Source organism: Bos taurus, chromosome 7 (assembly GCF_002263795.3).
Source record: "Bos taurus isolate L1 Dominette 01449 registration number 42190680 breed Hereford chromosome 7, ARS-UCD2.0, whole genome shotgun sequence".
NCBI classification, from domain to species: domain Eukaryota; kingdom Metazoa; phylum Chordata; class Mammalia; order Artiodactyla; family Bovidae; genus Bos; species Bos taurus.
In genome coordinates, this window is record NC_037334.1 from 47,270,291 (window position 1) to 47,296,959 (window position 26,669).

A 26,669-nucleotide genomic window follows, 5' to 3' on the forward strand; every position below is an offset into this window, starting at 1 on the left:
GATTCCACCCCTACCCCTGCCTCCTGTCCCCTTGCTAAGCAGCACTCACAGTTATACCCTGAGAAGGTGGCCACTAATAGTGCCTCCTCACCTTGACTTTCACGTGCGTATCTAATGCTCTGCCAGGATTGTGCACAAAGAGGAACCTCTCAGGCCCTCCTCCAGGGGCTGCTGCGGCCCCCTTTCTCCCCATCTTCCTCCCCATGTGACTCTGGGCCCCTCCTCCGTCAGAGCCCAGGCCTGCTCTCTTCTGATGGGGAGGTCAGCCTACATGTCTAAATAGTTGAAGGTATTTCCTGGCTCCTCGACTCCCTCACACAAGCCCAGCCTTTTGCTCATGTATCAAACACATCCTGGATGCTTTCTCCAGGGCAGAGGTGGTGGACAAAGCAAGTCCGGTCCCTGCCTCTGCAGATCTAACAGCCATGTTTTTGACCCAGGCAACCACAGCCAGTGTGTTTCCCCGATAGAGTATCCTTCCCTCACCCACAGCCTGGTCAGGGGCTGGTAGAGCCTGTTTGGAAGCCCCATCCTCATCTCCTGCCCCTGGCGTGGCAAGCCTGGCCACCCTGTGCCACATGTCAGCTGTAAAGGATAAGACTCTCCTCCTTTTCTCCACTCGTCCCCCTGAACCTCTACAGGGAAGCTTTCCCAACACATAAAAATCTAGTCTTTGTTCCACCTAAGAACCTCTCTGTTGAGAGTACCAGCCTGATGATGCCACCTTCCATGGCTGGCCTCTGAGTCCAGCCCGGGGCTGGCCTGGGGCCCTTGTTTCTCTCTAGAACATTTTCTTTCCTTCTGGCTGGCATTTACTCTAGAGTTCCTATTCACTGAGAAAGGTCTGGGCCAGAGTCCTAGAGTCAGAATAGCCTGGAGTCCAGTTCCCACTTTCTGTATTTTCTCCCTGAACCTCGCCAAGCCTCAGTTTCCTCATCTATAAAGTGGACTGTGAGCCCCTTCCCCCAGTGGGGCTGTCATGAAGACTGTCACGTTGGCAGCGAGGGTAGAGCAGTGAGCGAGCCTTTCTGTCCTAAAGAACACACGTGCTGGAGTGCGGTGATGCAGACAAGCGACTTGTCCCCAGGCTCCCCCTGAAAGAGCCAAGCTGGAAGGATCCAGGCTGCTGACCTGGGGCAGAGACTCCCACCCTACAGGTGGGAGAGCCAGGCTGGCTGCTTGGGGCAGCAGGGCTGGGGTCAGGGTTCACTGCGGGCTCCTGGCACACCTGGTATGCTTAAAGTTTATGTCTGATGCAGTGTGACCAGGGTTTTCTAATCAGGGCTCAGCTCTCTATAGACCAGCGAGAACACTGTAAGAAAATAAATTTGCATTGTTTTAAGCCACTAAATTTATCATATGTTGTTACGGCAGCAATCAGAAACCTACACAGGGAATCAGTTTTTTCATCAGTGAGGTGGGGATAATATCCACACCTCATAGCATTTGTGGGATTCTGTGAGATAAGTTCCATAAGATGCCCAGTATTTCCCCACGTATGCAGTAGGCGCATATTATGTGCTAGCTCCTGTTGCAATTGGAGAACCTAGAGGTTTGAGCTGTGCTGCTGGCATGGGTGTCAACTTCCTCAAGGGCTGACAGATCTTTGCTCTGGTCTAGGCCCAGGGTGGAATATGCCCTGGGCTTTTCTGTGGCCTTACTTAGACCCTCTGCCTGTCTACAGATACCCCAGTCAGCAGAGTCAGCCTCCATTAGAGTACGCCATCATCTCATCCTCCAGCCCCTCAGTCAGTAAGTGCAAAGGGCCGAGTGCCAGGGCCATGCTCTGCTCCAGGGATGAAAGGAAAATACAAGATGGCCCTGTTCCACAGGGGGAACCCAAATACCCTACAAAGCCAACGGAGGTGACAGAATTCCAGCAGAGCTATTTTATATCCTAGCAGACGATGCTGTTAAAGTGCTGCACTCAATATGTCAGCAAATTTGAAAAACTCAGCACTGGCCACAGGACTGGAAAAGACCAGTTTTGTTCCATTTCCAAAGAAGAGCAATGCCAAAGAATATTCAAACTCCTGTACAATTGCATTCGTTTCACCTGCTAGCAAGGTTATGCTCAAAATCCTTCAAGCTAGGCTTCAGTAGTTATGTGAACTGAGAACTTTCCAATGTGTAAGCTGGGCTTCAGAGAGGCAAAAGAACCAGAGATCAAATTGCCAACATTCATTGGACCATGGAGAAAGCAAAGGAGCTCCAGAAAAAACATCTACTTCTGTTTTATTGACTATGCTAAAGCCTTTGACTATGTGGATCACCACAAATTGTGGAAAATTCTTAAAGAGATGGGAATAACAGACCACCTTACCTGTCTCTTAATAAACTTGTATTAGGGTCAAGAAGCAACAGTTAGAACTGGACATGGAACAACTGACTGGCTCAGGATTGGGAAAGGAATATGTCAAGGCTGTGTATTGTCACCTTGCTTATTTAACTTCTATGCAGAGTACATCATGCAAAATGCCAGGCTGGATAAAGCACAAGCTGGAATCAAGATTGCTGGGAGAAATATCAACAACCTCAGAAATGCAGATAATACCACTCTAATGGCAGAAACTGTAGAGGAAGCAAAAAGCTTCTTGATGAGGGTGAAAGAGGAGAGTGAAAATCTGGCTTGAAACTGAACATTCAAAAAACTAAGATCATGGCATCCGGTCACATCACTTCATGGCAAATAGAAGGGGAAAAAGTGGAAACAGTGACTGATTTTATTTTCTTGGGTTCCAAAATCACTGTGGACAATGGCTGCAGCCATGAAATGAAAAAAAAAAAAAAAAGTTTGCTCCTTGGAAGGAAAACTATGACAAATCTAGACAGTGTATTAAAAAGCAGAGACATTACTTTACCATAAAAGGTCCATACAGTCAAAGCTATGACTTTTCCAATAGTCATGTATGGATGTGAGAGTTGGACCATAAAGAAGACTGAGTGCTGAAGAATTGATGCTTTCGAACTGTGGTGTTGGAGAAGACTCTTGAGAGTCCCTTGAACTGCAAGATCAAACCAGTCAATCCTAAAGGAAATCAGCCCTGAATATTCATTGGAAGAACTGATGCTGAAGCTGAAGCTCCAATACTTTGGCCACCTGATATGAAGAGCCAACTCATTGGAAAAGACCCTGATGCTGGGAAAGATTGAAGGCAAAAGGAGAAGGGGGCGGCAGAGGATGAGATGGTCGGATAACATCACTGACTCAATGGACATGAGTTTGAGCAAACTCTGGGAGGTGGTGAAGGACAGAGGAGCCTGGCGTGCTGCAGTCCATGGGGACACAAAGAGTATGACATGACTTAGCGATGGAATAGCAACAACAGCAAAACAGATAGGCAGATCACATCACTGGAGCACTGAAGTTCAGACCCAAAAGATGAGCTGAAGAAGCTGAATAAAGAGCCTTCCAGGGGAGAAATGTAGGTGGAATGTTCTGGAAGCAGGAAGAAACTGATGGTCCAGGGTCCAGGAATGTGTTAAGTGATAGGCACAGCAGATGTGGAGGAAATTGCCTGGAGGTGGTGAGAGGCACCACAGAGGCACCACCCAGGACCTCTGTGGTGCTGGTTCAGGGTGGGATTTTTCCGATTTTGGAGGGAGGCCTCTGCAGAGCTTGATACAGCAGTGACAAACATTCATCGTTGTTTGGAAAAGATGTTGTGTCGATACAGAAAAAGGAGTGAGCAGGGGAGCAGGAGGCCATCGAGGAGCCCAGTGCATCACTGCGGGGATAGATACGGGGGTTCTGTATTTGTCAGGAGGTGAGGTGAGCAGGCCACTCCCAGGAGTATTTGGGAGGACAGGGTGCTGGACAGCAGACAGGCTGGAGCCACAGGTTAGCTCTTGTATTCAAGATGCAGCAAAACCATATGTCTCCAAACCAGTGTTGTTCTTGTGCAACAAACTGGCCTGTCTTCTTCTCTCAGCTCGAGGGGCCTCCTGCTGTATTTAGCAAGGGGTGAATGGGATGTGTAGGGAGGCGGTGCAGGTAGAAGACGGAAGGCCAGCCAGGCTGGGACGGGGTCACAGGGGCAGGCCTTCCCCTCTCTGGGGCCCTGTGCTGGGAGCCCAGTATCGTGGGAGTGGTGGGGACATGACCTGTCTCCGCCTAGCCTTCAGGCCCTTGCCTTTGCCTCTCTCCGCAGGCTCGCCTGCAGGCCGGCTCTGGCTACGGGAGCACCCTCAGCTGCATTCGCACGGTGTACAGGAGGGAGAGTGTAAGTGCTCCTGGCGGGAAGGTTCTCCTAAGGGCCAAAGTCACGTCCTCACCCCCTGTTCATGACACTCATCACCTTTGGCTCAGTGTTCCCTGTTCATCTCACACCACTCCTCAAATATTATGTATTACCTAAACTTAACCCTGTCCCCGGGTGCAATAGTATTGAGGGAAAAAACTGTGCGTCATCTCTCTGGAGAAATGTTGAGGCACTTAGGAACATGGAGTGGAAAATTCCTGCAGAAACAGGGTGACCTGTCAGGTTTTCAAAACCAGAGGAGTGGCAGGTAGGCCATGTGTTCACGAGCTCCCTTTATCCCAGAGTGGGGCGAGGGGTGGGAGTGGGGTGATTCTTCTGGTCCCAGGCACCCAGAGCAGGATTGTATCACACGTCACTCCAGACCAGGGGACCCAGGGGTTTTCTCTGCAGAGGAGAAAATCTGAGTAACAGATTTTGTAGAAGCATCAGGTGCCATTCTTGAGAATGAGTATGTGCTTTTTGAAGACTTTCCAAGACTCCTCCTTGGGGAATTGTCAATAAATTTTAAAAGTTAGGATGAAATGAACTATTAGTTTAAAGAAATAGGCATAAGCAGAGAACAAATATATGGATACCAGGAGATAAAATGGGGGTGGGATGAATTGGGAGATTGGGATTGATATATATATATATACACACACACATTACTATGTATAAAATAGATAACTAATGAGAACCTCCAGCATAGAACAGGGCACTCTACTCGGTGCTCTGTAGTGACCTAAAAATGGGAAGGAAATCCAAAAAATTGTAGGTATATGTGTACGTATAGTTGATTCACTTTGCTGTAGAGCAGAAACTAACACAACATTGTAAAGCAATTACACTCCAATAAAAATTAATTAAAAAAAAAAAAGAAATAGGTGTAAGCCCTGTGGCAGCACTGGGCTTTTCCTTGAGTCACTGGGAACATGACCCCCTTATTGACCTCTGTCCCCACCAGGCTCCCTCCTGGGAAGTGGCCTGGAGCTCAGGAGTCTCCTGCTTGCACCTGGAGTTTCTTCTCCTTGGTTGAAGTGTGTCTTGTGTCTGCATGTTGTTCTGATTCTCTGGATGGTCTGCTCAGGGTGAGCCCTGCAAACCCAGCACTAGCTGTTCTGGTGTAATGTTGTCCTACTCCTCCATCCTCTGAATGGCAGCTGTTGATTCTCCTTTTTGGGACATGTGCCCTGGGGTTTCTGTGGGGACTGTTGCCATTCCTCTAAGACACGGTGGTTCAAAGCTAAGCGATGTCCCGAGTTATCTGAGGGGCCTTGTAGAGGAGGAGTCTGGAGTATGGTGAGTGCATGCATGTGTGTTTGCATGCACATGCGTGTGTGGACGCTTGTGTGAGGTGGTGTCCAGGCTCTTGTAAACAGGGTGCAGGCATGCAGGTCAGGCTGAACTGGCTTGAGTACAGCCTGGAGTTTTTACAATTGCTTCCCAGTGCTTTTTCACCTTTGGTGCCCTGTATGTGGCCCTGACTCCTCCAAGGGCCTCTGGAATTTTCCAGGCTCAGTGGCACATCTGTGGTGTCTGCTGAGAATGCAGGATGTGTGTACAGAAGCCTTTCATGCTGTTCATTCGGGGATTCTCCCTCCAGCTCTGTCCCAACAAACGCACATGCTCAGGGGCACCCAGCTACCTGCTGGCCCAGGTGCCCCTGGCAGGGCTGTGGACCCTTCACACCCCACCACTACAGACTTAGCACATTATATTTTACTTGCCTGTCAGTCTGTCTGCCTGGATCCCTTCCTACCCCGCCTCCAGATTGTGAGCTCAGTGCAGGCGTAAAGTGCTTCTTTCTTGTCCTGCAGGGCCTGGCGCGTGCCCAGAGAATGCTTTTGTTGGAGTGGCACATGAGCAGGGAGCATGTGGTGCTTGGCAAGCCCACTGCCCACTGGGCCTCCATGGGCTGCCCTCGGCCACAGGAACCCTGCCGCTCTGGTGACAAATGCAGGTCCCAGGCCCAGCGCACCATGGCTCAAGAAACAGCTTCATGTAGAAGCCAGTTCCTCCTCAGGGCAAGGATGCTCTCTTGCTCCCCTGTTTCTCCTTTCACATCAGCACCCTCTTATTCTTTCCATCGATATACTGGCTTGCTTTTCCTGTGGTGTCTCCCCTACCAGGCCATGGGCTCCAGGAGGGCAAGGTCTGTTCCAGGGGTGGCATAGGCCCTCATGCGTCCTCCTCCTGGGTCTCCCCACAGGTGTTTGGCTTCTTCAAGGGCATGTCCTTCCCCCTTGCCAGCATCGCTGTCTACAACTCGGTGGTGTTTGGGGTCTTCAGCAACACACAGAGGTTCCTCAGCCACCACCGGTGCCAGGAGCCTGAGGCTGGCCCACCCCACGTGCTGTCTGACCTGCTTCTGGCCAGCATGGTGGCCGGCGTGGTCTCTGTCGGGCTGGGTGCTCCCGTGGACCTCATCAAGATCCGGCTGCAGATGCAAACACAGCCATTTCAGGAAGGTAAGAGGCCGGGGAGGTGGCCTGGTGTCTGGGCACCTGTGACCCTCTCATGGCTTCCTAGATCTGGGATTTGGTTAATATCCTTTTTATGGAGCAGGGCATCTATGTCAAATCATTTTTATTGATAGTGGTAACTCTCATTGGTCAAGGGTTTACTATGTACCAGACGTTTGTGAAGAGCCCCACATATGTTCTCTTAATTCGTCTCAGAACAATTTCCTGAGGCGAGAGCTGTGGTTGTTTCCATTTTGCAGATGAGAAAACTGAGGCTCCCAGAGGTTGAGATACTTATTCAAGGACACACAGTTCATGACTGGCCAGTCAGCACCAGCTTTATAGTTTGTAGCCCCTGGCGTGAAACAAAAATAGTATCTTGATTTCAAATTAGTAAGAATTTTAAAAGGGCAAGAGCAGAGCATTAAGTCAAGTGAGGGGCCCTGTGTGACTGTCCAGGTCTCAGAACCACACCTGCCCCTCACACCAAGGAGTGCAGCCAGGAGGCCTTGAGCTGGGTTGGCTGCTGCTTCATGAAGTGGGTGCCCCCACCGTGCCATCCACATTCCATTAGAGTTTCATTTCTTATCTCTGTGTAGCTAGCTACTCTGCCCCATGGTGAGCTGGAGCTGACATCTCCTCCCTGCTGTAAAGAGGTGCGTGCCTCTTCTCCTGGGACCAGTTTTGATAAAGGAGGTTGGAAAGAACAAGAAGGCACTTACTGTGTGGACAGAAAGGGCCAGCTGTAGAGAAAGGATGAGCTGGGGGCTCTTAGACAAATTCCAATACCTTGGAGTTTGGTCCTTGGCTCTCATTTTACTCTGCCTCCTCAGGGAAGATACCATCCCTTTCTGGGCCTCAGTCTCCTTATCTGTATGATGGAAGGACTGCGTCTTGGTCCTTCCTGTGACCTCAGATATATACCTGACAGATGTTGTGGATAAGACCCCTCTGCTTGGCCACCTTCTAAGTGGCCTCCCTGTGAGCCTTCTGCCCACAGAGGCTGGGTGGGGAGTCAGCTGTGCTGGCCCATGGCTGAAGCCCCAGAAGGTCACTCAGGAGCATCCTGGGCCAGTGCCTCTCCTCCCCCGACTGCTACCCAGGCTCCTTGGTTCACCTGCCCTCCCTGCTCAGCTGGGCAGGTGTCCAGGGCAGGTCTGCACACACTCCAAGCATGGTGCTGCTGCTCCTCACAGGGGCCCCTCCTACCCCAAGAACAGGAGTCACAGCTGCTAGGTGCTCAGTGCCCCAGGGCCCATGGTCCCTGTGAGCATGCAGAGAGATGCAGGGCAACACTGAGATGGTTCACCCAGAGAGTCACGGAGCGTGCCCCCCTGGGGGCCACCGAGGAGATGCAGTGCAGGGGCATCCGCACCCCCACCTGCCTAACACGCTGAGTCATGTCTTGGTGCCTTTCAGTTTGACCAAAGGGTTGCACCTCTGAGAAGAGTTCGAAGCTCACTGATATGGTCCTGTGTTAGAAGCAGAAGCAAAAATGTAGAGAAATGAAGGGGCATTGTGAGCAGGCCTAGAGTGCAGGAGTCCTGACCCCCAGGCTGGTTTTTTGTGCTCTCCTGTCTACTTTCACAAAGTTGTGTTGGTCTAGGGTGCAGAGTAGGTTTCTCTCCATAAGGCTTGGAGCTCTTTGGGGTCCACGTGTTGGATGAGTCTCAGTGATGGGGCTCCTCGGTTCATGGGGGCAGCCCTGCCCACTTCACAACCAAGGCGCCTCATCCCGGGAAGGGGAGGAGAGCGGGGCAGGTGTGCATGTGTACCTGTGAGGGCCCCCAGCCAGCCTGGACACCCAGGGAGAGTGCTGGGACACAGGATGCCGGGACATTCGGAGACAAGTTCATCGGTGAACTTTCTTGACAGTGTGGGTTCCATCCTCTGTTCTTCCCTCGCCCACCTACACTTTCCCTGAAGAGGGTTCTAGAATGGTGGCTGACTTAGCAGGCTAAGACCTGAGCTACAGGAGTCCTGAAGCCGGACTAGAAGTCTCCGCGACTAGAGGAAGGACGGGAGCAGCTCCAGAATAGCCAGATCCAAGAAAGGCCCCACCCCTGGGTGTGCAGGAGCCTGACTTTTAGGGAGCTGAGCAGCCTCCGTTAGCAGCTGCCAAAGCTGCTAAGTGCTCATCGTGTCCTGACACTGTGTTAAGTGCTGTTTACGCATGGCCCCATTTAACATCCCCCCGACAGTGTGAGGTTCATTTACCCGATACACAGTAGTTATGCACTTGCTGTGTGCCAGGCCTATGGCTAAGTGCTGAGACCACAGTGGTGGACAGAAGACTCTGTCCTGTTCCTCTTGCAGCTCTCCGTCCAGCAAACAGGCAGACAGGCATTGGGCCACTCCAGATAGGGTGGGGGAGAGTGGAGGAGGTTCTCAGCCAGGCTGGGGGTCAGGAAGGGCTTTGGGGAAGGTGGTGAGAGGGGTCAAAAGAGGGCCTGGAGGTCAGGACTGGGCACCTGCTCAAGGCCACACTGAGGGCCACCTGTGCCTGCTCGCCTGGGCCCTGGGGGCCTGGGGCAGAACTCCCTAGAACTGCCATCTGGGACGTCAAGACTCTTGTGGAGCCCTTGTTAGCTGGATAAGCCCTCTGAGCAGGGAGGATGTGGGAACGTGCGGCTCTGTTCTTCCCCAGCATCTCATCCTACTCCTGTATGGATGGGGACCATGGCCCAGGTTGTAAGTTTATCTATGATACCAGAAGGAAACCGGTTCTTAAGCAAACCCCTTGAGGCAGCAACAGAAAATGAAAATGCACTTGTTCTGTCCTTTCCAGGGTGCCAGGAAGCTAGCCTTTAGGGAATTCAGGGAAGGCTCTTAAAAAGAGACCAGGGGAGGCCCTGCACACAGAAAAACTTTTCTCAGCCCTTCTAAGCTCGAAGTCATCAGCACCTGGTCCCAGCGGGTTATCTGACAGTGCAAACACAAAGGAGTTGACCTGAGTGTGTGGAGAGAAGGTAGAAACCAAGGCTGGAGGGTCCCCCTCGGCTGTGCCCCTAGAACCTCCAATCTGGACTAAGGCAGAACACTCCTGGCCATGGGGGCAAGGAGCCAGTGTTTACTCAAGCTTACCATGCGGCAGGCACTGTGTAAAGAGCTCATGGTGTTTAATAGTCACGAAAACCAAGTTCCTGGACGTTTACAAAGGGGAGACAGAGACACAGGGAGATTCCACTGCCTGCCCGAGGTCCCTGCCCAAATCGGGGGTGGAGCTGGGACGAGGGCCCAGGCAGGTGACTCAGGACCACTGATGCTGTTTCTGCTTCTGCCCCCAGGGTTTTGTAGAAGCTGAGGCTGCAGCGACTTTGGTAACATCTGGGCCTTTGCAGAGAATCATCATATACAAAACCAATTGCAAACTTTGAGGGAGGGAAGGGAAGTGGGAACTTGACTCTAAAATGACATTGTTCAAGTAGTGGGTGCAGCCCGTGGGCTCCAAGGGGTGGGTCTGAATTCTGTGGCTTTGGGCAGCTCTTCTCTGCATGGCCACTCTTCCTTACCTCCCTCATCCCCTCAGATGCTTGAGAGAGGGGGCTTTGGTGACTGTGGGTGCTGGGCAGGATCAACTACTGGGGAAAAAGCAGGGGAGGCAGGTGGTGGGTCATCAGGCAGTTCTTTCTGCCCGGAATCCCTCCAGAAGTAGAGGAAGGATGTGGTTTTTCTTTCACTTGTTCCTCAGAAACCCTCTAGGCCAAAGGTAGGGGGTAGACTCGCTGGGCCCAGGCAGGAAGCATCAGTAAGCACGGGTGCCTGGAGAATGCACCCTTTTCCATTGTTTGAACACCTGCAGCCCTCCGAGCCTGTGCTTCATTTTCCCCCTTCTTATAGAAAAACAAAACATGCTTACTTTCCATGTCACTCTGGTATTAGAAATGCAGTCATTTAGCCTTGGTGCCTGGGAGGCAATGGGGAGTAATGGGAAATAGTTGCAGGTTGCCCAAATCCTCTCTAAGGGGGTGGCTTCGACTCAGCTCCAGCCGACTATTGCCACACAGCCTGGATCTTAAAAAAAAAAAAGAAGGCAGAGAGCTAGATTTTCCCAGGGTCTTTTAATTGGAAATTGTCAGATAATTCAATCAAAACCAAAGTCAAATGCAAACCAACATTAACACCATGTAGCCCAGACCATTGTGTGGATTAGACAGTGTGGGCTAGTGGTTAGCTGCCAGCTTGTGGTCTCTGCTCTGAGCCAAGCCCACTCTCCTTGACAACTGTGCTGAGATGGGTAAATTTAAGCTGCCTTGTGCGGGGCTTGTGGGATTGCTCATGGCTTGCAGCTTTACCCCAGAATTGCCAGTCCACTTCCTGGGTGGTGACAATGGGGGTCTGTGAGAGACCACGCTCCATACTGAAGGCAGGGGCTAGAGGCCTCTGGCTTCCCTGTTTGGGGGCAGATGTCAGGTGGAATGCAGGCCATGCTGAGGTGAGAACCCAGCTCATCTGGTTGGAGACATGCAGATATAAAGCCATTGAGTTCATCCTGATTGTCTGAATGTGGAGGGAAAGAGTTTAGCCATCCAACCAAGTACAGTCACCATTAATACATTCGTGTATTTCTTCTTCCTTTTCAGTGTGCATAGATGAAATGTTTTAAGAGGTTTTACTCATATTATCTAGACAGTTTCATATCCTGTTGTTAACAGTGTAACGAACATTTTCCATGTTACTAAAATAACATTATAAAATGAAAATAGATGGATAATATTTAAAACAGATGTACAATAGTCCATAAAATACACACACGTATTTTGAGAGGGATGATATAGCGTGATAAGAATTCAGTTTCTGGGGTTAGACTACCTGCTTCTATTATCTTCACCGATCGTCAGGAAGCCTCAGTTTGTGTGCTGTGCTCAGTCGCTTCAGTAGTGTCAAACTCTTTGCAACCCTATGGACTGTAGCCCGTCAGGCTCCTCTGTCCATGAGATTCTCTAGGCATGAATATTGGAGTGGGTTGCCATTTCCTACTCCAGGGATCCCTGGATCTTTCCTATGCAGGGATCAAACCAGCATCTTTAGGTCTCCTGCTTTGGCAGGTGGGTTTTTTATTTGTTTGTTTTTTACTACTAGTGCCACCTGGGAAACGCAAGCCTCAGTTTCCTCATCTGCAATACGGGAATAACAAGAGTAGCTCAGTCATAACTGGGATGGGATAGAATCATGCATAACACACGAAGATCTGAGCACAGTGTCTGATACATTGAAAACATGAGATAAATGTTAGCAATACAGTTAAACTTATTATTTAGAAGTCTTCCTACTAATGTAAATATAGGTTGTTTACAGTTTTTCCTCTTTTAAAAATAGTGATGTGATCAGCAAATTTGTCCATAAAGAGTTGCCTTCATTTGCAGTCATTTCCCTAAATGTGTGGGCTCTTTGATTCATGAGTAGGTCAAAGAGTATGGTCATTTTTAGGATTCTTGGTACGTGCTGTGAAATTTGTTATATAGAGGAGTTTTACCAAATGATATCAGCATTTACTGAAGTTTAAAGGGAATGTCCATTTGGCATTGCCCACCCCTCATGAAAACTCCCCGGACGGCAGTTATCCTCATGAAAACGGAGGTTTTCTCCCTGGGGTCTCTGTCACTTGGCCTGAATTCTTTCAGATCTGGCCTTGACAGTAAGGTGCCTGTGAAGGTGCCGTTTTCAAGTTACCATTCCCACGGGCATGAGCTGCACTAGGCGCCCTGCTGCGCCCGTGCTGGAATTCGGGGCTGAGGTCCAGGGCCAGCAGTTCTACCTGGGCCAAGTCACATCCAAGAGCCCAGTGGCCAGTGACACTCACTCCTCCCCCATCTGGGAGCTTTCAGGTCTGTGTTTTCATTAAGAACCTAATTAATGTGCAGATCACAAAGCCCTTAACACCACAGGAGGCCGGGGTTTGGGGGACTGGAGGAGGACTCAGCATTAACTCTGTGCTGACCTTTGCAGGAATTCCACCAGGCCCAGCTGGAGGCAAAGGGCTGAGTGTTATACCTGCTTAAATCCTCTCTTCCATTCATTCACTAGCATTTTCCCAGTCTCTGCAATGAGCAAAGCTGAGTGGGCACATCAGGTATCAGACACACACAGGCCCTGTGTTCATGGAGCCCTCAGTCTGGTGGGGAATCAAATGTGCACCGGAGTGAGAAAGGCCTGTGGAAGACTCTGGAACCTCAGAATCTGGCTCTGCACACGAGGAAGGCTCCAGAGAGGAGTGGTTGTCAATTGGGTGCTTGAATATTGGCTAGGATTTGGAAGTGGGGAGGGGGAGGTCTTTTAGACTGAGGACCGATGGAGGGAAGGAGTCAGGGGCAGGAAGAGCGGGTCTGTGTAGGGATGAGTGGGGAAGGGTGAAAGATACAGGGTCAGGTATGAAGAGCTTGGATTATTAGCTGAGTGTGAGTTTCTGTGCTATTCTGCAGGCAGTGGGGTGTCTTGGACATCAGCATGACCTGAGCAAAGCTGTGTGTCAGGAAGTGATGAACCTGACGTTCAGAGGAATGGAAGGGGTGGGAATGGTAGAGGTAAGGAGGCTGCTGCCACAGACCAGGCAAGAGGCTGGGAACCTGTCTCAGGGCCATGGACTTTGGGAACACAGGGGAGCGGTAACTTAAAGAGGCATAGATAATGCAGAACCAACAGGCCAATAAGGAGAGAAGAAAGTGTTGAAAATGACCCAGGATTTCAAAGTTGGGTAGCGACGAGGGAGGCAGTACCACCTACAAAGGAAATGGAACAGCAGATGAAGCCTGCGAGACAGAACTTGGTGGGAGTGGGTCAGCACGCATGCTCGTTGTTGCGGTTGACGGTTTGGATCCCGGCTGGAGAGGCAGTCTCAAGTGAGAGTGTGGAGACTTGGCCTTGGTTCCTGTTCTTGGGGAGAGGGGAACTCCAGCTGAAATGTTAGGGCAGGAGATCTAGACAGGAATCTGACAGACGTAAAAGTGACAGCTGAAGTCATGACATTAAGTGCAAATGCCAAGTTGAGCTGCAAAAACAAAGAGGGGACTGGCAATGAGAAAACGCTGTGAAGAAGTTTGAGAAGGAGCTGTACTGACGCTAATAGCTATAGTTAACAAGTGCCGTGCCTGGCCATGCGTTCTGTGCTAACACACACCCTGAGATTCAGTCGCCACAGCAACTCTATGAAATATGCACTGTCAGTCTCCATCTGGTGGGTGGGGAAACAGACGCTGGGTTTAAGTGACTTATCCGTGCTCTCTGGGCTATTCTGCCCCAGCCTGTGCAGTTCCACACCCTGGAAACACAGTCCTGAGAGACTAGTGTCACCATCGTGGGGAAGGAGAGGGAAAAGGGGAGAGCCGCTGAAGTCAGGGTGACAGTGAATGGAGACCAAAGAAAAAGACTCTTTTCCAAATTGGGAGAGAAGAAGGAAAGAGATAATTGAGAGAGAATTTCGAGGCAAGAGGAAGGAAGTTGAGGGAGCCTGACTCTACCATATTTAATATAATCTGATGGAATGAAGGGTAGAGAGTGTAGCCAGGATTCGAGGAGGAGAGGGTCCTACTATCTGGATGTGCCAAGAGGGGACATGCTGACAAGGGCTGGGTTGGATGGTAAGAGTGGGGAGTGCCAGCCGAGGGTGATCATCAGCCATTCACCTGAACACAAACCCCATTTGAGTCTGGAAGGCTGTCTGATGACAAAATGGGGTGAAACCATTTCTGCGATTTCCATGGACCTTCAGAAATGTCTGACTGGGAAGGGCAGTAACTGTGCCTCAGAGGCCCTGACTACATCAGTTTGTCTCTTTGGCAACATAGTTTTATTGCTCCCATAAAGATGTGAGGCTGCTCAGAAGCATATTTATCTCTAGGCAGGTTAGCCATCTGATACTTTCTAAGGATTTCCCAGTTCAGGGCAGGAATGATCGATGCTAAGCTCTGTAAAGAGATATATGTTGCTCCATCAGTTTCTAAAGAAGGAAGCCTATGGGAAGGCAGGAATTCTTGGAATGTGACAAGTGGCACAGAAACCACAGTTGGGGCCTTCTTCTCAAGTAGGCTGTATGCCAATAGGAAGTGAGGGCTGGAGCAATGGCAGCCCAAAAGTGGAGGGAGGTGTTTTGTGAAGAGGCTAAGCATATAGCCATGCAGTTCAAGAGGCACCCTTGAGTTCTGGACAGTTTGAATCTTTTTCAAGCTGTGGTCTCACATAGCTTGCCAAAATTAATGAAGATGTACACAACGTAACGCACCATTGTACAAGTTGCGTACAATAAATACGGACACACCCATTTGTTCTTTCAATTGACAAGGGCAAATATTGTCTTGATTTCTACTTGATGCTAGTGTTGGTAGCTCTCAGTGCTGTGTGGGTACCCACAGTCTTCCATAGGAGGCTTGGCAGGTCATGGCAGGTCACAGCAGGGCAAAGCTGCCTGATATTGGCAGGTCTGGCTCTTCTGGAATCTGAAATTATATCAGGACAAGTTAATAAAGACAATAGTGGTAACTATTTGCCTCAAGTGAAATACATTTGTACAACACACATTTTGGTAAACTGTACTTGCCAAAGTGCATTCTCAGTTAATTTGCACAGAAGCCCAATGAGGATATGGAGAGGCCTCTTATTCTTCCCCTTTTGTATATGACAAGGAGACTGAAGGCTAGTGTTGGGGAGTCTTTTTCATTAGGTTGTATAGAAAATAGCAACTGAGCAGCAGAGCAAACCCCAGCTGCTCCTAACACAGAGCTCTTTCTAGTAAACCATCTGCCTATCATGGACTCTTTAGATCATGAGAAAACTGCCATACCCTCTACAAACAGGAACCAGGCCAGAGCTTCCCATTGGTAATATCCTGGGGAGGGGAACCCAGGGTCCCCCAGCCTGTTCAAATCCAAACCACAGAGGTTATACCCAGCCTGTCTATTGTAGGATGTCCATCCATAGTACTGGATGCTTCCACAGCATCTTAGGCCAGTGTGGAAGCTTACACCATGATTTGGAAGTGTCTTTTAGTCTCTGGCACAAGGATCAGACAGGGCTGGGCTTGGAGGAACGTCCATCATGGGAGATGCGGCTTTGGGAGGCCCCCCCTGCTAGAGCTGTCGATCAGATGCTCAAGTGTTCTCTGAATGGTGTTGAGGCACATAAAGCCCACAGTGTCAGGCACAGGGTCACAGGGCCGGTTCCAATACCAGAAAACTCACTGAGCCAGTTAGGGGAAAACCATGTGCTCCAAAAACAGAAGCAACCAAAACAGACCATGACAGGGGTACAGCCTTGGCAGGCACTAAGGGTCCTGGTTTTTTCTATGAGTACCTTTTTAAAAACATTATCTATTTTATTTGGCCATGTTGGGTCTTAGTTTCAGCCCTCTGGCTCGGTAGTTTGGGAACTCAGGCTTAGCTGCCCATAGGCATGTTGTGTCTTACTTCCCCGACCAGGGATCGAACCGAGTCCTGGAAGGTGGATTCTTAACCACTGGACCACCAGAAAAGTCCCTACGAGGACTTTTTAAATATACGAAATGGAGTCCAACCCATAGAACAGTGGCTTTACTTAGTGTCCATGATTAAGAAAACGCATACGATAAGAAACTACTGTGGATTATCAGTGTATTTAAGTAATTTTTATTGAGTTCCCACAATAGCACCTACACATGTGAGAAAAATGGTCAGACACGTGTATGAGATATTTGAGGAATTCTATCTGTCTTCAAGGCTTGTGGATTGGTGGGTCCCTTGAAGTAACCCCGTGCTCCCGCCTTGCACTTGAGAGCCTGCTGGCCCAGGGGTATTTGAGCACAGAACACTTGGTGAGCCTGCACATTGTTGACTGGGGACCAGCAGGGCCTCATCTGTGGGTGGCTGACTTGCTAAGGATTTTCAGGAGAAACTGATGTGTTAAGAAATGGTGTTGTGTCCACCTCCAACCCCCACCGGCAAACAGAGGAGATCTGGTGTCCCTGAGGCCTGGGCTCTCCTTACTTCAAGTGGCTCTGTGACTAGTCACTGTGCTTCACCTGACTTTCCTGTCTCCAAGGCCATGACCCACTGAAGACACTGAACAGCACTGCCCTAAGAAGGAAAGAGTTAAAAACTGTTTGTGTTCGTCTGGGAAGGGTACCGTGGGATGCTGCAGCAGGTCCCTGGGTTCTCAGCAGAGGGGCGCCAGAGGCAGATCTACAGGGACCTCAGCCTGTGTCTGGGCCAGTGTAGCCTCTCTGAGGTAGGAGGATCCCCCAAGGAGTGACTGTGTGGGTACCTGTGAGGACTGGCTAAACCTGGACGCCCCCATCCCCTGAAGAGTTCTCTGAAGAGGCACCTGCCATCAGAGGGGCCTCCTGGCCCAGGCAGGAGCCAGCAAGCCAGGTGCCAGATGCTGCTGCTGAGCAGTGGGGCCAGATGGCCACAGCGTGTGGTCCAAGGAGCGATGCTGCTGCTGAGCAGTGAGCCACATGGCACAGCGTGTGGTCCAAGGAGCGAGGAGGGGACTGGGCCGAACAACACAGGGGAGCCCAGAGGAGGGGTCTTTTTAGAACTGTGGAGGCTTCCTGTGCTCTTAGGTGAAGGTGAGGAGCAGAGTGGGAGGTGATATTACTGACTTTGAATATCCTGCCTGTCATGTGGGCTTGACTTGATCCTAAATGAATTTAGGAAAACAAAGAAAACCACAGACATCATGAGTGTTACTGCACCTATTATAGTAAAAGGCTCTTAGTTTAAAGAGGACAGTAAAAAATGGCCTCAATAGCAAAGCAAATAGCAAAGCATTCAGGGTAAGAAATAATCAAAATTTGATTCATCATCTTATCCTTACTTCAGAACAAAAAGTTCTCATGAGGGAAACTAAATACATTTCACCCTAGAAGGAAATATACCTAATGTGAACCCCTTCACAGGCATGTGTGCACCCCCAAGCCCAAGCCCTGGAGGTTCCTGAACAATAGGCTGAGGGGAGGTTCAGTGTGAGCAAAGTACCCACCTCCTTCCTTGGGTTCCTTGCACAAAGACATACAAATTCACATGTATTGGTTGTGTATATTTCTGAGAGCTGCTTGCCAGCAACCTCCCAAGTCAGTTTTTAAGGGTCACCAAAATGTGTTTTACCCAGACTAATACTGGTCCAGAGTTAGAGTTACCAGAGGCTCCGATTCAGCGCTTTTCTAAGTCTGGCTGCCAGGTCTCCCTGGCAACACCTCCATGAGCCATGGAGCATCTTGTGGTTTGAGCAACTGATCAGAATGCCTGCCGTCTTCTGCCTCATGGTCCTGTATGAACTGTCCATACCACTACACTAAAGTAGGTGGGCCTGTGACAACTGTCACCTGAAAGAGATTTGCTTTTCGTCGGGTGACACATCGTTGACATCACAGAATCCTTTTACCTTGAAAAGCAGGAGAGGCTAGGTAGCCTTCAGAGTTTTGCTCTGCCTGAGTGACCAAAATGGCTTATTTCAAGCATCAGATGCCATTTTCTCAGTAGGATAGGGTACTGGTGCATGTCATGGTCAAAACTCACGAATTGTGCACTTATCAGCTACACCGTTTATGGGATGTAAATTACACCTCAGTTGAAAAAACAAGCTAATGAAAACAAGTAGAGGAGGCCAGAGAAGACAAAGGGAATCTTGAGGTTGATTGGTCTTCATGGGAAAAGAGGTGAGACTGGAGAAGGGGGAAGAAGTCCAGCCAAGGATGCATCATCTCAGTGTAATAACAAGGACACATCAAACAAACCTCAGATAAGAGGAGTTCTGTTAACAAGAAGGGGGTGGTGTACTTTTAAAAAATGTCATTGTCATCATAAAAAAAAAATAACAAAGCAAGGCTGTGGAAATGCTCCAGATGAAAGGAAGCTACAGAGACATGACAACGAAATATAATACCTGATGGACTGGATTGTGTCATGGGGGTGGGGAGAAACACTCTAAAGGTCAATGTGAGATCACTGGGAGCATGAGCACAGACAGTACATTAGATACAAAGATTGTCCGTGTGATTATGAACCTGGCTCCTTTCCCACAGCGTGTAGAATGGCATCCTGATTCTTAGGAAACACAGACTGAAGAATTCAATGGTAAGGGCTATTTTGTATGTAACTCACCCTGAAATGGCTCAGAGAATAAAATTATATATTGTATGTATGGGCCAGAGAATTTCCTTCTTGCTTATTTTGGGAGAAAAACAATGAAAGTACAGATCTGGTGCTGGGTTGGGTCTTGATGACAAGGTTGGCTCTCGGTTTGGCCAAATGTTTTTCCCATTTTATCAGACTCTCTCGTTCTATCAGTAACTCCTGAAAGTCACATCGTACCCACAACTGATTGATGAAAACCTTGACTCCAGGTCGGGTCACTGTTACCTGGAGCTGAACCAGGCAAAGTTTAGGAATTGGGACAAAGGCATCTGTTCAGTTTAATTGCACACCCATGTTTGAGTGAGGAGTGGAGGAAGGGTATGGGCAGGGAGGGAGGGAGAGGACACACAAACCATAAAACAAATAAGGTAAAATGTTAAAAATAGGTGCGGGGGTAAATGTGTAAATATAGGTGCGGGGGGTTCTGTGTCAAATTTTCTCTCTTTTTTTGTACTTTGTTTTTTCAAATTTGAAATTATTTCCAAATAAAAATTTTATTTACAAATGTCAGGGGTGAGCTGCAAGAAGTTGAGGGCTTCACAGTATCACCTTGTGTCCAGAGGCCCTGACAATCAGCTCAGACTCATGTCAATGTTCCAGGTCAGAATTATAATTATATTGATGTAATAGTTGTAAATGGATCATTTTCAAGCAATTAAAGCTAGATTGCTTATGTTATAACCCTAGAAGAATATGAGAGAATTTCCTTATTGCTTATTCTGAAAAGAAAAGGGAAAAAAAGGCAGATTTTTTTGATAAAGCCAGTTGGTGGTTGGACAGGTGTTTTTTTTTTTTTCCCAACATCTGTACCTCCAAACAAGCAGAATGTTAACAGGAGCTGTCCTTCAGTAAGTGACTTTTGAGCTCTACATCATACTCATAGTTGATTCATGAAAACTTTGACTTTGGGGACAAATCACTGGTACTTCCATGTGAGCATGGCCCAGGCAAAGTTTATATGTTGGGACAATTACAACTATTTGGTTTAATGCCACATTTTCCCAGGATGACCCTAGTGGTATCCTAGTGGCTTTGGGAGAGAAACGAGTGTTCAGTGATCTCCCAGAGTGCTCTCAAAGACTGCATGCAGTATCTGACCTTGCCCTGAGCTCAGAGTGCCCTGTGCCCCTAAATGTGGCTGCCACACCTGCTCATTCCCTGCGGGATCCACTGTGAAGGAGAATGGGACTCGGCCTCCCGCAGTTGGCTTAACACACATGGCCTTTATCCCTCTCTTCCCTCAACACAGGAAGAATATACGGGACTAGTTTGTCAAAGCAAATTTTCCAGGCAAATAGAAACCTCCCCCTTGACCTTGTCTACATCCAGGATAAGTGAAAAGGACAAGTTGTACTTAACTCCTAAATTTCCTGTTTGGACTGTGGCATCATGAAGCTGAGTATTCTTTCCTGACCTTCATCTGATAAAGATGGGGCTGTTTAGGGGGCTTGGAAGTTCACCTGTGTAACGAAAATGATCTGTCTCTTAGCCAGCATGCTGTAAAAACCCAAATGAGCTGGTGCTTCCGGGGAATTGAACCCAGGTGACAAAATGGGCATGTGGTCACAAGCAAGCTCCATTCTGTTTCTGTCCTGGTCATGTCACCTTAGTTCTCCAAGAAGGGAAAGTTGAGAATATGATCTGCTTTATCTGCACTGGGACTGGGAGGTCTCTCTGGCCACGAGTCAAAGCTATGCCAAAGGTCTGTAGCAGAGTAGATGAGCATCAGACAGGGAGATGAAAGGAGCCAGGTGGAAAGGATTAGAGTCATTGCTTTCTATCTACATATGTCCTGAGAAGACACTACCAATGTAACAACCAGACCAAGACCAATGATCTGCCAGCAGAGATCCCAGTGGTCAAAGAAGGAGACAGCACTCTGTGCCCTGGACTCTGAGGGGCCAATGGCACAGGTCTGCCCTACAACTGTTTCAGGGCACCGCCTGGCCAGGGCTGGAGTGAGTCAGTGAGACCATGTCCAGCCTTCCAGCCCGTCATCTGGTCTCAGTAATGCTCTGGTGAGACCACTGCACCCCTGCAATGTTCCTAGCACCATGCTGAGCTCTTTATAGGTATTACCTTGTTTATATTCACAACAGCCTATTCTCATTTTTATTTTTAAAAAATACAATTTCCTAACTTTATTGAGATACGGTTGACATATAGCCTTGTATAAGTTTAGGGTTCACAGTGTGATGATTTGGTGCACATATGTGTAGTGAAATGATATCAAGATAAGGTCAGTTTGCACATCCACCACTTCACATAGTTAGCATTTTGTGTGGGTATGTGGTGAGAGTATTTAAAATCTACTGTGTTAGCAACTTTCAGTATGGGCTTGTCCTCTTTTCAAAGGTAAAGAAATAAAGACTTGAAAGGTGCCTACCAAGGTCAGAAAGTTGGTAAGCAGGGCCAGGATTTGGAGCCAGGACAGTTTAGTTTTAAATCTCATATGATTTTTAGCATGCTATGTACAAGTAGACACACACATACCCACACAGTGTGTTGGACTTTACAGCCTGTGCTTCAAGACAGAGCTTGGTCTGGCTCAGCATGTTTGTTCTGAGACATCGTGCAGTCACACCTGCTCAGAACGTCATAGTGATGGTTGACGGAGAACCCCCGGGCATCCTAAGGCAACAGGTGTTTTATCACCTGGTGGGACTGCCTCCAGTCTGGCGGCACATGCTGGCAAGGGCTCCGCGCTGGGATTTCAGAATCCCCATTTGAGCTGCCAAGACAGTCAGAAGGTTTGGTAAAAATCAATTGGTGACGTGAGTGGGAACTCTCAATGGGCTGGGCTGGACTGCCTCAGTGCCAGAGATGGCCAGTCTCCTGCCTTGGGCCACTTGCCACCTTTTTGCTCTGTCTTTGCAGCCAACCTCGGTTTGAAGCCCAGAGTGGCAGCTCTTGGGGAGCAGCCAGCCTACCAGGGGCCTGTGCACTGCTTCGCAACCATCGTGCGGACAGAAGGCCTGGCGGGGCTGTACCGGGGAGCCAGCGCCATGCTGCTGAGGGACGTTCCAGGCTACTGCCTCTACTTCATCCCCTACGTGTTCCTGAGTGACTGGATCACGCCCGAGGCCTGTGCAGGCCCCAGCCCCTGTGCTGTGTGGCTGGCGGGCGGAATGGCGGGTAAGGGCAGCACAGTTGATCCCTGACCCTGTGCTGACCACTGCAGCGGGCCAGTGGGGCAAGGGCAGGGTTCATCCAGCCACTCTTCCAACAGTTCTTTGTTAAGTACCTGCAATGGTCAGACCTGGGGTTCCTTGGTGGCTCAGTGGTAAAGAACCTACCTTCAAAGTAGGAGATGCAGGGGACTTGGGTTCAATCCCTGGGTTGGGAAGATGCCCTGGAGCAGGGCATGGCAACCCACTCCAATATTCTTGCCTGGAGAATCCCCATGGACAGAGGAGCCTGGCAGGCTGCAGTCCATGGGGTCGCAAAGAGTCAGATATGATCACAGCGACTTAGCACACACATGCACTCACACACACACACACGCATGCACATACACACGGTCAGACCTAGCCAGGCGGAGGAAGGACTACGGATGAGGAATGGCCCCTCTCTTTCTCCCCGCACCTTCTCTCTGAGTCCCTATTTGGGCTCTTTCTGTTTTCAGTTGGAAGGTATATTTTGAGCACTCACTCTGTGTCAGGTAGCGCTGAGCTTTGAAAAGAAAATCTGTTATCATGGTCCACCTTTTTAAAATATTGGCACCCTGCAAGTCTTTCTAACATGAGGATTTAATTCTCCCCTGAATGTAGGAATTATTCTCCCCATTTTTCAGATGAGAAAACTCAGGTTCAGAGTGACCAACCCAAAGTCACACAGCTAATGCAGACAGTGGAGTGGGGACACTGCCGTCAGAAAGAGCCAAGTTCAAATCCACACTTAGTCACGTTGTGGCCATGGACTGGTTACTGAACCTCCCTCCTCAGAACCCACGCTGCATCTCCATGTCACTTCAGCTGGAAGTCAGTGACCTTGCGGTGGTTTCGAGGCCATCAGCAATCTGCTTGTTACCTTTCTGCACTCCTTTTCTGCTCATGTCCCTTACTTAGTTCGGTGTCAGTCACACTGGTCCATTTCCTGCAACTTGACCGTGCCTGGCTCCCTCTCCACCACAAGGTCTTTGCACTTGCTATTCTCAGGGCTTGGATTTAGCAACACATAGGCCACCAGTGACTTTGACAAGATTTGGAGGAAGAGAAGGGTGTGAGAACCTGACTGAAGTGGGATCAAGAGAGAATGGGACGAAAGAAATTGGAGAACCCAAGTACACACAACACTTCTGAGGGATTTGACTGCACTGTACTGGGGAAGAGGGAAACACAGCTATAGTCAGAGAGGGGATGGAAGTCAAGAGAGGATTGCTTCTTAAGAAGGCTGATAGCCTGGTATGTTTGATATTGACAGAAAAGATCCACTGGAGAGAAGAAAATCATCATGACGTCCCTGGTGGTCCAGTGGCTAAGACTCTGAACTCCCAGTGCAGGGGACCCAGGGTTCGATCCCTAGTCAGGGAACCAGATGCTGCAACTCAAGATCCCGTGTGCTGCAACTAAGACCCAGTGCAGCCAAATAAATATTTTTTAAGAAAAAGAAAGAAAATTGTCATTCTTTCTCCTCCTCATCATAACCAGCTGTGCTTGAAACAGGAAATACATAACAGAGCCTACATCTTAGCCACCAGACCCCAGTGTTCCCCATCCCCCTGCATGTCTGAGGCCTGGCCTGTGCCAGCTCCCAGTAAGTGCTCAGTAAGTGCCTTTTGGCTGAGAGGGCAGACAGGCCCCTACTGCTCTCATTTCTGGTGAGAACAGATGCATGTAGCCTGGCAGGCAAACCTGTTTTTGTAATGCCCAAGCCCATGGGCTGAGAACAGAGGGATATGCCAGGGCAGCACCTGGACTGACTCCAGGGAAAGCAGCCCCATTTATCCTGGCAGGAGGCAGGAGACGCCCAGAGGGTTCCCAGAGGACCAAGGCTGGGAGGCCAGGACGGGCAGGGAGCTGGGGACAGGCTAAGGCCTCATTTGGGAGCTGCTGGGCACCAGTTACAAAACTTTGCAAACCAGCTGCCTTGGACTTTGGCATCAGTTTGTTTTTGTCTCCCCGTCAAAGAATGTGCCAATATCTGTGTTTACAGAATAACCTGGTGCTGTTTTCTTAGAGTCCTTTAAAGTCACAAAAGTGCTCAAACTGGGACACCTGAGCTTTATCCAATGAAGAAGACTCAGTGGCACATGGTCCCAAGGGTTCTCCTATTCCACGTCACTGCAAAAGATAAGAGCTCTTTAAAGACCTGCCCCTCCCCCTTCTCTACGATCCCTCAGCTGGCCAGCAGCCTATCTCCAAGTGTTTGTTTAGTGTCTCTGTGTTCAAAATAAATTGTGCCTGTGGGGAGCTACCAGCCTTCAGCCTCAGGCCTCACCCTGGACTCCCTCCCCTGTGTGTGCTTGGAAAGTACTGGGCCTTTTCTTCCAGTAAAAGCTGTCAATACAGGCTTCTGTTTACGAAGCATTAGCTACGCACCTGGCTCTGTGCTAAATGCTTCATTTGCGTTAGTTCATTTGTCCTCACAGCAATCCCATGAAGAGAGGTGCTGCTGGCGCATTTTACAGAAGACAAACCCAAAGCCTAGAGGAGGCAGAAAATTTCTGCAGAGTCCCACAGCATGTGGTGATGGAGGGTCAGGGACCCCTTTCCTAGGCCCTGACCCTGAGCTCTTTCCAGAAATCTACAGGGAGCCAGTGCCCCTCCAGACCCTGACCAGCTAGCCCCTCATAGCTATTTGTCTCTCTCTTTACAGGAGCAATTTCTTGGGGAACAGCAACTCCTATGGACGTCGTGAAGAGCCGACTGCAAGCTGATGGGGTTTATGTAAACAAATACAGAGGTGTCCTGGACTGCATGTCCCAGAGTTATCAGAAAGAAGGTCTTAAAGTAAGCCCTGCCGCAGTCACGTGTCAGTGACGTCTGGGGTCAGTGTCAGTCCCCAGAGGGCTGCTGCTGCTGCTGCTAAGTCACTTCAGTCGTGTCCGACTCTGTGCGACCCCACAGATGGAAGCCCACGAGGCTCCCCCGTCCCTGGGATTCTCCAGGCAAGAACACTGGGGTGGGTTGCCATTTCCTTCTCCAATGCATGAAAGTGAAAGTGAAGTCGCTCAGTCGTATCCGACTCTTTGCGACCCCATGGACTGCAGCCTACCAGGCTCCTCCGTCGATAGGACTTTCCAGGCAAGAGTACTGGAGTGGGGTGCCATCACCTTCTAGAGTTACACTATTACAATCATTGATCATATATCGAACTATACATTTGAGCAACTGCTTCAAGGGCTGCTGCTGCTGCTGCTGCTGCTAAGTCGCTTAAGTCGTGTCCAAGGCAGGGTCAGACAAATGCAGGGATGTCAGACTTTAATAGAGAAACCAAAGTGCTGGTGGTTACCGTTTACCGAGCACAATGAGCACTGCCTCTGGGGAGCTGCCAGCCTTCAGCAATGGCCTCACCCTGGACTCCCTCCGCTGTGCATGCTCAAAAAATACTGGGCTGAGAGGTTCAGAGAGGACTGGTAACCAATCTGAGGTCATACAGCTGACCTGTGATAGAGCCAGGGCCTGGACCCACCTCCAAGTCGCCAAGCTTGCCTCCTTATCCAGTCCTGTGGAAGCTCTATAGTCAAATCCCACTGGCCTTCGAAGGCAGATTCCCTGGGGATTCCCAGTTCTTTTGCCAGATCGCCAGGCTGGGAAGCCTGATGTGGGGCCTAGAGCCTTCACAACAGTGGGAGAAAATCTTTGGTATTATTGTTCTCTGGTTTGTGGGTCACCCACCCGGTGGGTATGGGATCTGGTTTTATCGTGATTGCACCCCTCCTGCCGTCTGGTTGCAGCTTCTCCTTTGTCCTTAGATGTGGGGTATCTTTTTTTGGTGGGTTCCAGAGTCCTCCTGTTGATAGCTGTTCAACAACTAGCTGCGATTTTGGTGTTCTCACAGGAGAAGATAAGCACACATCCTTCTACTCCACCAACTTGAGCCAGTCCCCTGCCTCCTCAGCCAAATAGGCTGGGAACTCCTTCCTCACTCCCTGCTCAGCACCTCACCCTCACCCCTTTGCCAAGTAAGAACTCCCAGACCCGCCACAGTCACCACATCTCACAAGTTCCAGTTTCCCCATCTGTCTGCTGCTTTCCACCCAACGCCAGCCAGACTCCATCACCTCTGGTCTTGGCTATTGAAGTAGCCTCCAGCGTGGGCTTGTCTCCCTTCTCCTGAACCCAAAGGGCTTATCCTAAATCCTAGCCTCTTCTTGCCTCTAAACTATCTCAGAATGAAGATCAGGTTTCCGCGTCTAGTGTCTAAGGTTATAAACGAATTCATCCCTATCTATCTTGCCTCCCATGATACCTCCTAGTCCCCTCATACTTGCTCTTCCTCGAATGGGCCCCTGGCTTTCTTGTAGTGCTTCTTAGAGGCTTTCCTGGTGGCTCGGTGGTTAAAAAAAAAAAAAAATCTGCCTGCCAATGCAGGAGACGTGGATTCCATCCTTGGGTCAGAAAGATCCCCTGGAGGAGGAAATGGCAACCCACTCCAGTTTTCTTGCCTGGGAAATTCCATAGACAGAGAAGCCTGGCAGGCTACAGTCCATGGAGTTTCGAAGAGTCAGACATGACGTAGTGACTAAACAACAGCACAACTTGAATCATCAAACTTGAGTTCCAAACCAGGTCTGGCTACTTGTCAGCTAGGGGAATCCAGGCAAGCTTTATCTCTCGAGTCCTCAATTTCTCCTATGATGACCATCCCTACCATAAAGAGAAGAGACATTTGAAGGTTACATTGAATGAGGCATATAA

At 49.5% G+C, this 26,669-nt stretch overlaps 1 protein-coding gene across 3 annotated transcripts in view; it reads left to right on the top strand.

The window, feature by feature from the left end:
- Positions 1–26,669, top strand: part of SLC25A48 (solute carrier family 25 member 48) — a 51,367-nt gene that overhangs the window by 12,099 nt on the left and 12,599 nt on the right. For 2 of the 3 annotated variants that reach the window (XM_059888155.1, NM_001035309.2), the window contains 4 exons: positions 4,152–4,223; positions 6,451–6,709; positions 21,685–21,942; positions 24,625–24,758. In XM_059888155.1, coding sequence (XP_059744138.1) covers positions 4,152–4,223; positions 6,451–6,709; positions 21,685–21,942; positions 24,625–24,758 — 723 coding nt within the window. The other variant, XM_059888156.1, reaches the window with a different exon arrangement.